The sequence below is a fragment of the Artibeus jamaicensis genome, unplaced genomic scaffold (assembly GCF_021234435.1).
Source record: "Artibeus jamaicensis isolate MK-2021 breed Jamaican fruit bat unplaced genomic scaffold, CSHL_Jam_final contig_327, whole genome shotgun sequence".
Taxonomy (NCBI): Eukaryota; Metazoa; Chordata; class Mammalia; order Chiroptera; family Phyllostomidae; genus Artibeus; species Artibeus jamaicensis.
In genome coordinates, this window is record NW_026521772.1 from 4,394,405 (window position 1) to 4,412,043 (window position 17,639).

Consider the following 17,639-nt stretch of genomic DNA (forward strand, 5'->3'; position numbering starts at 1 on the left):
CTCAGGAATTAACCTTATTATTATCAGAAAACACTGAAAATTGCTGAATTCACTCACTGCTAAAAAGTGTGGACTAAATATTTTTACGGGGAAGAAGGACATTCGGTTCGTGGTTCCACACGGCACTGACCAGCCATTACCCCACTGAAACACCCATCGAACAAGGTTTCACAAAATTTAAATAAAGCACCAACTCCGCCTTTACTACATTCTTTATAGACGTTCTCCAGTAAGTAGGCTAAAAAAAGACAGTACGTGTAAGTGAGCAACGTCCAGGGCTCCCAAGGTCCAAAGCACTCTCAGCTCTCGCCGGACTCCCTGGCACTTGGCTGTCACCGCTCTGTACTACTAATGACACGTCAGTGCGTTTCCTCTTCGCCAGCGTGCTTTCACCTACGCAAAGGCAGGAGCACATGTTTTCATAGCTTTTTCCTATGACTAAGCATTCTGTACTCGCACAGAAGGAGCTTAGAAAAACCCCCGAGATATCCACCATTTTTTAAGATAATAATGACGATCTCATGTGAAACTCTCAAATTCTGAAACAGTTTTTACATGGTTGAAATTATTGTTATGTTTTGAAAAAGTGTCTAGAATTCAGAGATGTTTTCAGTATTAGTAGCTGGCTGGTTATGTGAATGTTTAAGCAAAAGTATTTTTATGCAGATAAATATTGCAGTAAGTTTACAATCTTTTGATTCGGGCAAACAAAACTTAAGAATGGTACTTAGGCCTAAGTTTAGATTTCAACATGGACTTGAGAGCAAGATGCTGGGTTCGGGGGAAGCACGGTGTTAACCACTAAGCCTCACCTGAGGGGTCCAGCTGGGGTCCAGCTTTTTAACTGCTGCGATGTACTCCCGCATTGCCTGGCTCCGGCTCGAATCACCAAGGGCTTTCCATGCTTCCCTGTGGGACAGGATACCCAGAGTGGCCCATCGTTACCGATGTGAGTGGCACAAACAGCAGGTCTCTTTTTATTTAAAAAAACCGACAGACACACTGACGGCCCGGGGAGATGGACACAATAAGCCACGGAGCAGCAGCCCTCGCTGTGTGCATGTTCGTTGGTGTGCGGCACACACCTTATCACCCCACCTACGGGGCATGTGGACATTTCTGTCATCACCCTCCCCCATGAAATTTTAGTAATCCAGATACACTGCATATCTGCTTAATTCTGGCAGACCACAGACCATTATACTATCTTAAGATTTCATGATTCCCCCACACCAACTTCCCCCTTGTGGAAAATGCCTGACCTACAGACCAATAAAAGTAGCTCCTATCTTGTGAATTAACTGTGCTCATAGCGTTTGGGCAGCGTGGAAACTAATCATCAAAGAAAACGACTTTCCCTGGGAAAGCACCTCCCCCTTCCGCTGTCTTCTCATCTATAAGCTGCTAGCACGGGATCCTGAGGCCTCAGGCAGGGACTTCGAAAGCGAGGGCTTGAGAGGACAGAAGCAAGAATACACGTGGGTAAGAAGGTACGGAGTTCCTGCAGCATAAATACCAAGAGTGGTATGTTAGTCTTCCTTTCTGCAAACTGCCAGGATAGGGTCCTGCTTGGTCTCCCTACCAACTCTGCTTCCAGCCAGCAAGTTGACCCACTGATTCGCTGCGAACCAGCACTCGGTCCCGCCGGCTCTTAACCATCTTCCTGCTTCTGTGATAAACATAACATCTTTTTGAGGACTTCTTTTTTTTAAAATTTAATCTTCATTGTGATTTTTCCATTATCACTTAGTTTCCTTATACCCCTTCCCCCCAGCAATGAGGACTGCTAAATTTATTTTTACTGAATCTCTTGAGAGTTCCTTGTAGACGTTCTAACACTTCAGCCCTAACTATATCAGCATATATCAAACTGAGGAAATTTCTCATCAATATAATCAGATTTCTCTGATTTGCCAAAACTTCCTTCATAGCTTTCTTTTCCCAGACCAGGAGCCAATCAAGATTCATACACATCATTGAGCTCCATGAATCTTTACACTTTTTTGTCTTCCATGATACTGATATTTTTAAGAGTCAAAACCAGTTGTTTTATAAAATATCCCTCAATCTGGATTTGCCCGATTGTTTCCACACCTGGAGTGTTCTTGCCAAAAACGTTCATGATGATTAGAATCCGGTTAAATACTTTGTCAAGAGCAATGCACGGGTGACGTGTCCTTTACGAGGCCTCCTGTCAGAGGGCACGTGGTATCAGTTTGTGCCCCACTGTTAAGATCGAGGACTTAGTAAAAACTGTTTTCTTCTTTGTGATTAATACGTAAATTGGGGGTCAGACTGAATACACACGGCTCCCAGTAGTTTTTCATCTAATGGTTTTGCCATCCAATTGAGATTCTTGCCTGAATTATTACAGTGGTTGTACAATCTAAACTTTTTTTAATTGTTAAGAACAATTTAAATCATGCAAGTACAGGAAAAAATAATGAACTTATGAGGTTTCATACATTTAAAAAACTCACAATAAGAGTTACGTCAGGCATGCTCTACAACAGTGAGAGAGAGCAGCTGGGGAATAACTATTCACCACCCTGGCAAAGCAAGCCGGGGCCCGGAGCAAAACCGAAGCCTGCTTCCTTCCCTGGGAGTGTTCTACACACACACACACACACACCAGCCCTCGGAGGTAAGCAGTGTGCTCAAAGCTGCGACTGATCTATACCCCACTTCAAGCTCTGCGTCTCCTCACGGCTGGGTAGCAGACAGCTCACGGGCTGGCAACCTGTCCCAGGGCCGCATTTTGAGCGGCTCTGCTCTAGGATGTAAAGTTAGAATCCACTCTTAGCGCTTCCCTCTACTGCCATATTTCACTGTTTTAAAACCTCTATACATTTGATTCCAGGACTAAAGCTGCAAAGTCCTTCCTGCTATAACCAAGGTACCCTGTTGTATGAGATGTCTCTTTTTACATTTAGATGACGTAATAGGAAATAAGGCCTTGTGTGATAAGAGGGACATCTGAATTATAAGTAAAAAAAAAAAATGTGAAGGTATAATCTTTTTACGTATTCAGAAAAGAAGTGAACCTGGCATGTTTTTTCTTTCTGTCCAAGAGGTCATGGTCAGCACTTCTTTACGGTGGCGGGAGGGGCAAGGAACAGAAGAGCTCTGGGGATGAGATACAACTGGGGCGGGAGAAGAGAAATGGGCATTCAGCCTGCTCTTCTCCCGTCTCCGCCGCCTGGCCTTCTTCCACAGACCCTCCAGAGGGAGAGGTGGTGTCTGTACAACAGGCAACGGGAGGAAAGTCTCCAGCGACAGCCCCATGGTCACTCTAAGAAGCCACACATCTGTAAGGCATGCATGTCTACTACGAAGTACTTGCACACCGACACCAGGGCACAAGCTTCCTACAGGAGACTTAGGTAAAATCGGATTCTTTTAATCTCTCTCCCAATTACCTCCCTGAGCAGTCTGCAGCAGAGAGATTAATTTACAAATCATTCTCTAATCTGCTCACCCCTTTCTAACTCCTAAACTCCTAAACCATGTCCAACAACCTCAATAGATTCTGAGAATTTCTTACCATTTTTGCTTTCCTTCAAAATCAAAGAAGCCTGGTTTAGGAGTATTGCAATTTCCAACTTTGACCTAAATGAAGGGGGAGAAATCAAGAATTTATTTTTCAAAGAAATACCAGAGAAACTTTTTATTTTCAAATTTACTATGTGTACTTAGAAGCTATAGGTTAGAAAATATTTGCATCTATATAGAATAACAAAATTTAACCTTCTTTGCAAAAGCACACACAAAAACAAACTTTAAATACAGGCTGATTTTTCTTACTGTATACGACATTATATAATACTATAATACATTTAAAAACATGGGTGACCGACAGTTGTGTTCCTAAATTAACAAATTATATACATGGCAAGTTATAAATGTAGCTTATGCAACTCTATTTACCACTTATAAAATTTTAAAACATGCAATAAACTTTAAGTACAGTTTATCATAATTCATAATACTGTTTACTTATGCTGATACTCATCACACTATCAGCATTTCATCTCTCCAAAATTCCAGAAAAAAAACACTATTTTTAAAGTGCCCTATTATGAAACTAATCAATAAAATTTTATGTGTTGGAAGCTGTGCAAAAAATGTCAACGGTTTCTCAACGATATACATTTTATCTATTCCACAATAATCTTTTCCTGATTGCAGTCAATGCTTATCTTTAATCTAGTTAAGCTGTACAGTAATTAGCTGTACTGTCAAGAATCATAAATGAAATTGGTACACGTACAGAATTCACTATCCGGCCGGATTCCCACTGCCAGAAGCAATCTCCCTTTCTGGGGACCTCTCTTAGCGCTTACTCTGTGTGACACCATCTGTGATCGCACTTGTCACTTCAACTTTGCTTGGAAAGTTTTGTGTAAAGTCTCATCTTTCTGTTAGAATGTGCCCTGTAAGAAGCCATTCTTAACTCAATCACTGCACCTGATGCAGTGCCTAACTTAAGGTAGTAAAAATGTTTGTTGACTATAGAATGAATGTATTAGGCATATGTTCAATAAAACACCTACTTTCCCTAATGCTCAATGCCCTACTCTGACCCCAATCCACTTCTCAGGGACCTTCCCACTACCTGCTATTACTCTTCTGCACTTGAACTTTGCTAAAGTCAAAGTGACGGTCTACTCACTCACCAGATTAGTCTACTCACTGCCCTAGGGATTTTGATTCTGAGTTTGGCTCTGAGTGATTCCCCTCACCAGAAATGCCTTCTCTCCTTCCCTCAGCTTTTCAAAACACTACAGCTCCTACCCAAGACTCTAAGCGCCCTTTCAGTCCACAATGATCTTGTCCATCTCTGAAATCGTAGCGATTATCACCTCTATCATTTGCTTAGCACCCCATCACTATCAGTGTGGTTGTTACTGAACGTACACTCACGCAGGAGCAGCCCTGTGAGGATGGACACCGGGGAGGTGACAGACCAGCAGCTGCATTGGTGGCACGAAAGCTCCACCTATGCTGTGTCAGATGGGCCACACAACAGTCCCTTAGGTTTGTTATCACAAACTCTGTTTATACATGAGTGCAGAGAAGCTGGGAGGGGTGTGGCAGGCCACACCTTAGTGAATCCTAATCACTAGTCAGGATGTGAATTCAGGACTTGTTGACTCCGAAGTCCGATGTTCCTCTACTATAACTTTCCATTTTACATGTTACACAGAATCTAGTCTTCAATTCTGGCATCTCTAAAATCACCTGAACTACTGCACTGATAGAAATATCAATGAGATTAACTATTTGACTTTATAAAAACAGCTGTTATTACCACTTTTGTTGTTCAACCAGATACAGCCAGTGGCAGAAACAAACACCCGGATGTAGTCCCCATTTCTCCCGCAGTAATAGGAGTCCCAGCCAGACACACGGTCACCCAGCCGACCATTACACGTAGCCATGCAACTCCTGCCCAGGAACAGGGGTGCGAAGTGTGAAAGGTGATATAGCTACCTCTCTTAAAAAGAAAGGAGGGCTCGTCCCTCCCTTCCCTGTGCCCTGGCTAAGACACGCGTGTGACCGTGGTCAGCCACCTCTGGCCACGGAAGGAGGGCCCAAGGGCAGCAGCTCTCCACCTCCCTGGTCTCTCGATCCCTTTACACTTTTAGAAACTGAGGGCCCCTAAGAGCTTTTGTTTATGTGGGTTATATCTTTTATCATGTTAGAAATTAAAAGATATTTTAAATATATATTAATTCATTCAAAAATAACACTCATTACATGTTAACATAACAAAATTTTATAAAAATAACCACAGTCTAAAGAATCAGTCATAAGAATTAGTGAAAAAAGTGATGTTTTACATTTTGCAAATCTCTTTAATGTCTGCCTTAATATATTCTCAGAAATCTACTTCTGCATTCAGTCTACTGCAATGTGTTGCTTTGGTTGAAGCATAGGAAGAAAACTGAGCTTCACACAGATCTGCTGTTAGAAAAGAAAGGGGTATTTTAGTAGCATTTTCAGATAATGGTGGATATTCTTTGTTGATACCACGCCAAAATTCAATTAGTGGCAGATTCTTTAAGGCCACTGGAATCTGAAGTCGTATCAATTAATTTTTCACACTGTATACTAAAATCCATGGTCTGACTTATACTTTAAAAGAGTTTCACCCACACATAATTTGAAACGCTATTCCATGCAATATTTGGGAAACACGGTTACTGAGTTATGCAGACCTTCCAAATGCTGACACATTTCAAATACCAAAAGTTCACAATCATTAAAATCTCCACCCACCTCATCAAAAGAGTAAAAATTAGGAAGTATTAGAAGGTGTCAAGATCATGTGGCAGCTTCTCCAAACTTTGAATTTTCACGGGGAGCCCAAACATTATCTTCAGCACCAAATGCTATCAGCTGCTTTCCTTACAGGGATGCGCCCACTTCATTCATTTTCAAGAAACATTCTGCTAAATACTCAAATCTGAACAAGCACAGTTTACCTGTGAGTTGTTCTATAAAGTAAAAATGATGTTTAATAAACAAAAGTGGATAGCTCAGCCTGGAACTCAAAAAATTACATAGGTGCTTTTCCAATAACCAGATAATTCCGTGCGCAGCAGACACGCCCTGTGCCGCCCCCATTTCGTCACACACAGGACTGAAGGGACTTGTACTCAGGTGTTCTGATTCCATAAGAATCAGAAAGTTTTGCTTCTTCAAAGGAGACATTTTTTTTGTTTTTATTTATTTATTTATTTATTTATTTTTTATTGATTATGCCATTACATTTGCTCTATTCCCCCCTCCCCTCCCCTCCACCCTGCATACCCCTCCCCCACCATTTCCCCCTTTAGTTCATGAACATGTGTCTCAATTTCTTTAGATTCTGTATTTCCCCTACTATTCTTACCCTCTCCCTATGTATTTTCTATCTACTGTCTATGCTACTTATTTTCTGTACCTTCTCCCCCCCTTCCCCTCCTCCCACTCCCCTATTGCTAACCCTCCCTGAGATCTTCATTTCTATGGTTCTGCTCCTGATCTAGCTATCCTCTTAGTTTGCTTTTGTTTTAGGTGTGGTTCTTAATAATTGTGAGTTTGCTGTCCTTTCACTGTTCATCTTTTTTATCTTCTTTTTCTTAGGTAAGTCCCTTTAACATTTCATATAATAAGGGCTTGGTGATGATGAACTCCTTGAATTTGGTCTTATCTGAGAAGCACTTTATCTGTCCTTCCATTCTAAATGAAAGTTTTGCTGGGTAGAGCAATCTTGGTTGTAGATCTTTGGTTTTCATGACTTGGAATACCTCTTTCCAGCCCCTTCTTGCCTGTAAGGTCTCTTTTGAGAAATCAGCTGACAGTCTGATGGGAACTCCTTTGTAGGTGACTGTCCCCTTAGCTCTTGCTGCTTCTAAGATTCTCTCCTTCATTTTAATCTTGGCTAATGTAATTATGATGTGCCTTGGTGTATTCCTTCTTGAGTCCAACTTCTTTGGGATTCTCTGAGCTTCCTGGATTTCTCGGAAGTCTATTTCCTTTGCCAGATTGGGGAAATTCTCCTTTATTATTTGTTCAAATAATTTTTCAACTGGTGGTTGTGCCTTTCCCCCCTTCTGGTACCCCTATAATTCGGATGTTGGAACGTTTAAAGATGTCCTGGAGGTTCCTAAGCTTCTCCTCATTTTTCTGAATTCTTATTTCTTCATTCCTTTCTGTTTGATCATTTTTTTTCTTCCTTCTGGTTCTCTCCCTTGATTTGAGTCCCAATTTTCTTTCCATTACTATTGGAATCTTTTGTATCCCCATTCATTTCAATTAATTTAGCTTCCATATGTTTCTCTAATTTGTGGCTAAAGTCAACCAGTTCTGTAAGGATCCTTATAACCAGTGTTTTGAACTGTGCATCTGAAAGACTGGCTATTTCTTCATCACTTAGGTCTATCGGTTCTGGGGCTCTGAGTTGTCCTAGAGCCATTTTTGGTCTGTTCGCGCTGTTAAGTGAGCGGAGCGAAGCCTTAGTTGTTTACCAGGTCGGGGCGACTCAGGTCGCCGGTTTGTGACGCTGTGTGTGGGGGCGGGGTCAGAGAGGGAGCAATGGCGGTCCTCTCCGCTAGCCCAGCGTTTCCAGTCACTCCGCACGCCTGGGGTTTATCCGATCGGGATTGCGCGAGCCTGCTGCCCCGCACCGGCTTCCCTTCTCACCGGCTTCTCCCCACGTAAATTCGCGCGACCGACCAACCAATCGCCGCGCCTCTTCCCTGTGCGCTCGGGCAGCCAGCTGGCTGGCGATCAGTGCCCTCGGTTGCCTGCGCGCGCCGCGCACCGCCCCGGGAATTTTTTCTTGCTAACCTGCTCCGCTGCTGGCCTCGCTCCTCGTACCGGTCCAGCCGAGTATCTAGTTGTCCTTTGGACTCCGTATTGTCGATTTTCCGTGTGGCTTGGTTGTGACTGCTGTTAAAAATAGTTGTTCTTAGATTTGGTTGTGCACAGAGGCGAGGTGGATCCTCCATCTACGTCTCCATCTTGGCGGAAGTCCAAAGGAGACATTTTTAAGCGACACTGGCCTTCTTCCCTTGAGTGCACGTCAGCAAAGAAACAGGACCACTAGTACCCTTACTGCCAGCGCCTCGATTCGTGCTGATACATCCGCAGGTTCACCCACCAGGACAGCACAGGAAAAAAGCAAATGGTGTCTCAGTGTTGTCATGAAAATAGTTTGATCTTACAGATCCCCTGAGAAAGTCCAGGCATTCCCTGCTGCCCATGGAACCTAATTTGAGAACTGCTGCCTTGGGGGATGGCCGAGCTACAACACAGAAAAAGACCGAGCCCCTGGGTGCTCACGAACCAGGACCACCCTACCAGTCCCAGCTCACCTACCTCCAGACCATTATGGGAGCTGAAAATAAAAGGCCAGCAGCTGCCCCATGTCCCAACCCACACAGAGCTTTCATATTCCCAAGTCAAAGAACAGTTCTGGATCCAGAAAAGACTGAGAAAATAAAACTGTAGGAATTTAGGACGTCATGAGGAACAGTTTCCAGATCATTAGATAACGAATCACGAGCTATAAAGCAGAGTTATAAAATGTGCCACTTTAATGGTGCATCCAAACTCTGTCCTCTCTGATATACGGTATGAGATAATCCAGTGCCCTTGAAATAGTGTATTCCAACAAAGGCTTGTCAGTGGCAAATGCCAGTAGATCAAGTGTACCCCGCTTAAAGTAGAAGGACAGGAGTGGTCTAACTTGCACTAGTGCTGAAGACTCCGATACAATGAAGCCAAATTGGGTCTGAAATTTTCATTGTCCCATTGTTTTCATAGGTGTCAATTAGTTGTCTTTTGCTGGGAGAATGTAGGCTAGTGAACAGAGGCGGGGTGGGGATGGGGGGACCTCTTAATTGGTCTGATCTTTTTGAAATTTCACTAGATGAGCTCGGAGCCATAAGCTTATCCGAGACTAACAAAGCAATTAGGTAAGTTTAGGGCTTTGCCTGAGAAAAAAAGGCTTATAGCTTAGCTTGTTTTTATCTCCTTTCTGCTGACAACCTTATCCCATTCAGCCAAAAAAAAAAAAAAAAAAAGGGGTGCTAGTCCGAATACAAATGGAATTATTTTATGAGAAATTGTGACCCATCATGAAGGAATTACACTGGGATTCAACTTTATTATTCTACCAAGGATGCTATTTTTAACACTGTCTTGGAATTTTGTTAAAAATAAGGTATCTAGAAGATGGTGATGAAAACTGTGTCTGATGTCATATCTAAGCAAGCATAATCTTAATCTCTCCCATCCAAGTACTAACCAGGCCCAACCCTGCTTAGCTTCCGAGATCAGACCAGATTGGGCGCATTCAGGGTGGTATGGCCATAGACTAATCTTAATCTCTAATAATGAAGAATTTCATTGTCCAGACAGAGTCCCTCTAGACACCCTGTCAAGTTCCTGAAAGGGTGAAGGACACACCTCTTCCAGACTATCTGGATGAAGTGAGTAAACCTGAGACAGAGCGGCTGACCAGTGACTGTACTTCACTGATGACTTAAAAGTCAGATCTTTAATAATGACGACACTGATATCAATAACAAACAAGCATGCTGGAAAGAATGTTCTATAGAGAATTTGGAGAAAATTAATTTTATACTTCCCAGAAAATCATCAGCCAGACATGCAACAGGTCCTAGCACAATGCTAAATTCTTGTTAAATAATCAAAAGTCTCATTTTAATGTTACTAGGACACAGTAAGTGACCAAAGAGAAAACAGATATCCAGAACTTTACAAAGAAAGCAAATTCCAAGGCCAATTTAGGGGCAATTTTCATTCAACACTATGACTTATAACATTTGCACCTACAACTGTATCTTTCAGATCAATTTAACTGATACTCATCAATCTTCAAAAAAAAGGTTCATCTTTGTTCAGTATATTCAGTTGAAGAATTCAGAGGGACCCCACAACTATTTTTCTAAGAGATAATACAGGGGAAAATAGATACCAAGAGGCAAAAAAAAAAAAGGTTTTAAAAATGTAATAAAATAAAATGGGCTATTATCCAGCACTTCATTGTTTCTAGTGTTCTAAAGAGCTGGAGTTTCCCTGAATTGTTAACTCTTACCAGCACATTTTCAGTGTCCAAACCCAGATTGCTCGGGTAACTCTGTAAGGCAAGTACCATGATGCTCTTGCATTCCCTGTAGGCAATAACGCCCAAGTGTTCTGCACCTAAAAGATGCTGAACAAGTATTTGCTGACTTTGATAAAGCAATTATTTTCTTCTTCTATACTTAACTCAATGACTCTTTGAATGACAAGTTGAGTATGTTTTATATGACATTATTATTACTTTTACTTCCATACTTTCGAGTCAAGTTCAGAGTCTTAAAGTCAGGAGCTACAAGCTAGTTCTAGTTCTGACTGATTTATCTGTATGACCCTAGGCAAGTATCTACTGTCTTTGGGAGTCCCTTTCCCTTTCCGTAAAGAAGGGTATTATTTCACCTGATGTTGTGGAGCTCTAGAATTTTTACAATTGTATCCAACAGACAGAAGCATATTTAAACCCTAAGGTACTGTAAAGCTTTTAAAAAAATCACAATAATAAAAGTAATAATACTTTATTTTGCATTGCATCACCCTTTTTATTACAATCATATCATTCTCTTGGACCTCAAAAAATTTGGGGGTAATGATAAATCTTTTTTGTCATCCTCATTTTGTAAAGGTTCTAAAACTGGTAAAAGCATAAGTGCAAGGTCACTGAGCAAGTCAGAGAAAACAGAAAAACTGTCATTCAGCGTCCAGCTAAACACCACTCCTAGGATGACAGGTCCTTTCCGTGTCGGTACCAATGCTAACCTTTAAGGGATGATGAAAAAACAAACGAAACAGAACCCGGACACACTTCACGACTAGTCTTGTACCAAACATGTTTACTATTAGCTTTTGTTGGAAAAGAGAAGGCCTCCTGTCACTCCCCGGCATCCACACCTTCCCTGCGACGTTACCTGCTTGTACCTGGCATACAGGTAAGAGGAGCTGCTCCCTGCTGGCCACGTGAATCAAGCCCTGGAGGTGCGCCGCAGCCTTCTCAAACAGCTCCGTCAGGCTCCTGGAGCTCTCGGGGCTCTGCAGCGATTCCACATCCCCAGAGTCGTCCCCCGAGCTCAGCTCCCCGCCGCTGTCGCCCGTGGTGGTCCCCGCGGACAGGAATGGAGAGGCCATGTGTCCTCGCCCAGTGCGAACCTCTGTATCGCTCCGTCCTCTTCGGGTCCGGTGTAACCGGCTCGAGGTGGGGGGGGGGGGGGGGACCTGGCCGATGAGACTGGTTCGAATCTGAACCGCGATCAGATCCCTGCTCACTTACTCCGCGCTCCCTCACCTAACCCCGCCTTCCTCCCCTTCTCTTCCGGGGCGTGCGAGGCAGTCTCCGCTACCGTCGCGGCTCTTCCCTGTCTACCGATTCTCCTCCGCCTTCCAGGGAATAACTGTAGGTTCCGGGTGGCGTGGGAGCAGCGCAACCAGGTGGTCCTCAGGAAGGACTGCGTGCGGCAGGGGCGGGGGGACGTGAGCGCGCCCGAGCGCGCGCCCGAGCACGCGCCCGGCTTACGCTCCGCGCCGCTGCGGGTAACGTGCGCGGTTCCAAGTTAGAGGCACTTGTGGGACCGTGTTGGGGAGGCTGCAACTGGAGATCTTCCTCTCTGTTGCTGGGGTGTCCCTTAATCGTTTAGCTGCAAACTCCGGAACCGTTCCCGGAACAGGCCATCGGTTAGAGGAAGGAGGCCTTCGATTTGGTAGTGTAGCCTTAGCAGTGGAGTCGCGGGAAACAAAGGTAAGAACTAAGGTTCCGCCTGCGCGCCCACCTCCCCGGTTTTGTGCCGGGGACGCCCCCAAAGAGGCCTGGGATCCCGACAACTGTTTGAGAGTTTGGCTTGAAAAAATAAAATGGAGTCACTCTAGTCGACTGCTAAATTACCAAAATCAAGTAGGTTGAGTTAGAAGGAAGTGATTCTGTTCTTGTTTTTAACTAGCCCACAAACTTTTGAAACTTTCCAGTCCTACGAAAATGCCTAGGTATACATTAAACTTTCAGGTAAACTTCTGATAATCTCCTGAAGGGCAAACAAAAGAATGTTAACCTACCCAGACCACCAGTCATCTAGAGGATTAACCATCCAGAACCAATCCAGAGACGAAGAATGCAGGACTGATTCATCTCAAAAATGTACTTTTTACAATGAGAACTCTCAGCTCTTTTTTCTTCTTTTGCCCAGCTCTATGTCTACTTAAAACCTTATGTCTCTTGCAAAAATATCTCTTATTTCTAGCCAAAGCCTCCCAATTTCATTTATGCTAAGCCAACAGGCTTAATTTGAATAATACTAAAAAGCTGGGAGATGGGAACTTCACCCGCCCAAACTCTGCGATTGATTCATCAAGTCAATTCTCCTTTGTGGCTTGCTTTGTAGCCTGTGGAACCCCGAACTCTCAATAGGACGCTAGTCCCTGGTCCTCAGCAAGAGTTTCCTTCCAGGGTCATCAGCCTTTGCCATGTGCTTTCTTTCCAGACACTAAAGTGAAACCAAAAAGAAGCTATAGTTCTGTCCTAAAGGAACTTAAAAAAGCAAAAACTATAACATGATTTTAATAGTTAATTAGTAATGTGTCCTAAGTATTGTTTTTAAAAAAAAAACTACATTCCTTTAGTACCCAAAACACTGTAATACACCCCATTAAATGGTACAAAGAAAGTGCTCTAAAGAGTGGTTATTGACCCTTTGGGGTTAGGCTTTAGACAGGTGGGCAGGGGAGGAGGGTAGACAGATTGAGAGAATAATGAAAAAAAGGCAGGAAGATGAGAAAGTTTGGATCAGGATTCAACAAACATTGCTAAGTGCTGTCAAAATTCATTAAAAAAAACAAGTTAAACCAATCACTTAATAGTAGTAAATGTTTACTATGCACACACCAAAAAGTTTGGCAGACTCAGAGCTCTCAAACATGGGATGAGACTCGGAAGTATATTATAAAGCCTCTTATATAGTGTGGAGGCCATGACTGTCACAGTGATTGGTCCTCATGTTAGAATTTTCTTAAATGGAAGAGAATTGGTTAGTAGCTACCTCTTTTCAATTTTGGGAGGCGGGAATCTAAGTTTTACTTATGACCTTCAGAGGCATAAGTAAAAGTGATCCAGGTCAGATTAGTCTCATTTGCCTAAAAAATTAAGCTAAATTCACTCTTCTTGTATGACTAAACTGGTTTTGTCTACTCAAGGAATTTTCAAGTCTGGTGGCTACTCGAGTTTGATGTTACAGTATCCAGATGTGCCGCTCTTAGCCCCTTCCCTCGGGGCAGTCACCATCCAGGATGGGGATGACTGATGAACAGATTCTTGTCATTGAAAGAGGGTGAAGAAATTAGCCAAAGAACAGACATGCATAACTCCTTGTAGGGCAACAGTGTGGTGCCAACCAGATGGAAGGTGGGGTGGGAAATGGGTGGAGGTGGGCAAAGGTGGGGAAATGAGGCCACCTGTATTAATGTCAACAGTAATTTTTTTTGCAATTAAAAAGTGGTAACTTATTGAATCCCCTGCTATTTAGGGAACTTAATTCTTACCATTTTCGGTAAGCTGAGTGATTTCTACATTGGTCATAGGAAATCAGCAGGGAATTGTTAAGCACAGTTAATGAGTAGGGAAGCAAGGTAGAGAGGCTAATAAGAGAAGCTATTAAGTAGAGAAGCTAATAAGAAGAGAAACCTCTTATAGAAGCTGCCCTGGTACTCACAGCTAAGCCATGTTATTCTCCTATTAGACAGAAATAATCTCATGAAATACCAAAGTCAAACAAGGTCATTCTGAAACATGACGAAATAAGATAAAGCAGAGGGCTCCGTAAGTTTACCTAAGCACAGACAAAAACAAGATCACTCTGCCAACCATAAAATATCAACCCACCCTCTTCTTGGCCATGGCACACAGCTAAGTCTTTCTTCAACAGATAAATGGGTGAACGTGTAACAGACACAGGCATAGTTCTTCCAGGCAGCGATTTTCAACCTTCTTCATCTCACGGCACACGTAAACTAATGACTAAAGTTCTGCGGCACACCAAAAAATCTGTTACATTATTTTGTTGGCCTGACAAAAAAAAATAGAAATACTTTGGATTCCTTCACACTGGACAGCTGTTGTTGTGTTGGCTGTTGCCATTTTTTGTTTGGCAATTTAAGGGAAAAGAGGTCGGTGCGTGTTTTAAAAATTCTCGCAACACACCAGCGTGCCTCGGTGGCACATGGGTTGAAAACTACTGCTTTAAGAACTTACAAGGAGAACATGAATAGGGGAGATAAAATATTGCAAGTGATGTGGAAAAGGCACAGCAGGGAGAATAAGTAGTGTGGGCAAAAGCCCAGTGGTGTAAAAATAGCAAGCAATGTTGCTTGTTTTCACTTAATAAATAAAATTCAATAAGCAAACAGCAGGAACGTCGTTAGCTGTTTTTCTCTCTTACCCAGCATAAACTGAAAATTGGGAGTATATATTAACTTTCTCCTAAGAGGAAAAAACTTCCTGAACAAAGACTGCATTCTTTGTGCAAATAGTAAGAGAATGGCGTTCTTATAGGCCAACAGCTTATTTTTATGTCTCTAAGTCAAATTAATCGTATTAATCTAGAGCATAATCTTCCAGGAAACCCACGGCCTTTAATCCAATGCTTTAAGCACATCAGTGGGACTCGTGCATATAGACAGATAAGTAGGTAGACAGAGATATTAGACTGAATATCTAATTTGCATAATCTTAAAGATCATTTGGCCACTTTCAAATAAAATAACCAGCAGAATTATACTAAATGCAAAAAAATAAAACGGCAGGGGTTGGGGTTGGAGAAGAATTACAACAAGAAAATCAGATTCCTGAACTCTGTGAAATCTGTATCATGAACAAAATTTAATTAAAAAAAAAATCACATCCTCAGTTCTCAGGGGTAGATATTTTCTACTAAAAATTAAGAAAAAATGTGATTGATTTGAGACCACCCCATTAAAAATGGGCAGCTTCATCTAACACAAATAACAGAAACTTCTGGGGGATGGGTCCGTGGGTTGAAAAGCTAACTTTGTAATAGAGTCTTATGTAATGCTATGTGTCATTACATGGATACAGTTTTAAGGGCAAATCATATGCCACAAAGGAAAACAGCATTAAATAATAAAATCCTGGCATACTCTTAAGATACTGCTCCTGAAGAGGTTCCATGAGGATTGATGAATCTGGACCACAAAGCAGTACAGACAATCAGTGGGCTCGGTTAAGTGCTTTGTGCTGGCCGACTTCTGTCCCCCATTTAGGACATTTTGGTGGTGGTTGTCAACAGAGTAGCTAGTACATTGATGGAGTTTAGTGAGGATTCTCTATTAGTAAGTGTATTTTTTAAATTTTGTATTGTTATTTTGACCTGCTAAAAGTTAATTTAAAATGAATTATTAAATATTGACTTAGTAATCTTTCAGGCAATGTGTTACAGTAAAAAGTACACAGGCTTGGGAAACTGATACCATCCTTGCCATCAAGTGACTTAAATTTTAGTTGGAGAAATAATATTAGGACTCACCAAACAATTAGAAAGTCAAATAAGACCAAAAAAGTAAGTGCTAAATCTTGTGAGTCTCTCTGAAGTGAAATAATGGTAGTTGGGTTTTTTTTAGCTGGATATCTTCCCCATAAAAGTCCTCAGATGAGCCTCGTTCTTTTTCCAGAAGAGTCCCTTTCAACATTAAGTGATTTGCATTAGGCCTCACCTTTAGGTGAGTGATCAAGGGCATCTAACTTCCCCGTCTTCTTTTTTTTTTTTTTTTTTTTTGCCAGACATCTTGCATAGCACATGGCTTTATTCTGGGACTGAAGGTTCACCAGCATTTTGGGGACTGTGTTGGTGACAAAGAAGAGGTCAGTGAAGTAGACATTGGCCAGGAAGAAGTACATGGGAGTGTGCAGGTATAAGTCAGTGCTTATGGTCAGGATGAGCACCTTTCCCACCATCGTGATCAGGTGCAAGGACAGGAACATCCAGAACAGGGCCTGCTGGTCTTCAGGATTCTCAGAGAGCCCCAGGAGTATGAAGTCTGAGACCCGACTCTGGTTGCCTCCATGCATTTCCCCACCTTTCTGCCTTATCTGCACCAACAGACATTTACTATGCTCTCAATCACATCAGGGCATTCATATAAACAAAATCAACCATGTTCCTAGCACTAATATAATTTAGACTAAATTTTAAAATGTTTTTAGACTAGCAACAAAATAAAAAGAGAAACAAAATCATAACATGGGAACATCTTTTTGCAACTCAGTCAGTCATTCCAGCAACTCTAATCTGGCATACTCAATATCACAGGCATAATGTCTATGTTTTATTTCTTTTTTTAAAAATTTTATTTAGTTATTTTTCAAGTACAGTTTTTTTGTCTATTTTTCCCATCCCAGCCTCCCCCGCCCCTTGCTCCCCACCTCCCTCCCATTTCCACCCCCCTTAGTTCTGGTCCCTGTGTCCTTCCTATTTGTTCCTCCAAATTCCTCCCCCATTTTCCCCTTAACTTCCCTTCCTTCTCCCCTCTGGTCACTATCCCTTGTTCTCTATTTCAGTGTCTTTGTTTTTTGTTTGTTTGTTTTTTTTCTGCTTGTTTGTTTGTTTTGTTGTTTAGCTTCCTGTTAAAGGTGAGATCATATGGTATTTGTCTTTCAACCCCTGGCTTATTTCACTCAGCATAATGCTTTCCAGTTCCATCCATGCTGTTGCAAAGGGTAGGAGCTCCTTCTTTCTCTCTGCAGCATAGAATTCCATTGTGTATATGTACCACAATTTTTTGATCCATTCATTTACTGATGGGCACCTAGGTTGCTTCCAACTCTTGGCTATTGTAAATTGTGCTGCTATGAACATTGTGGTGCATAGGTTCTTTGATATTGATGTTTTAGGATTCTTAGGATATAATCCCAGCAGTGGAATTGCTGGGTCAAAAGGCAGGTCGATTTTTATTTTTCTGAGAAAAGTCCATACTGTTTTCCATAATGGTTGTACCAGTCTGCACTCCCACCAACAGTGAACTAAGGACCCCTTTTCCCCACAACCCCTCCA

General features: G+C 42.2%; 1 protein-coding gene across 1 annotated transcript in view; it reads right to left on the reverse strand.

Moving 5' to 3' along the window:
• ACBD6 (acyl-CoA binding domain containing 6) overlaps positions 1–12,278 on the reverse strand; it is a 134,595-nt gene extending 122,317 nt beyond the window's left edge. The window contains 4 exon segments of the mRNA XM_037145628.2: positions 813–909; positions 3,545–3,609; positions 11,502–11,525; positions 11,527–12,278. Of these exon segments, the coding sequence (XP_037001523.1) occupies positions 813–909; positions 3,545–3,609; positions 11,502–11,525; positions 11,527–11,718 (378 nt within the window). The 5' untranslated portion in view covers positions 11,719–12,278.
• Positions 12,279–17,639: the final 5,361 nt, after the last annotated feature.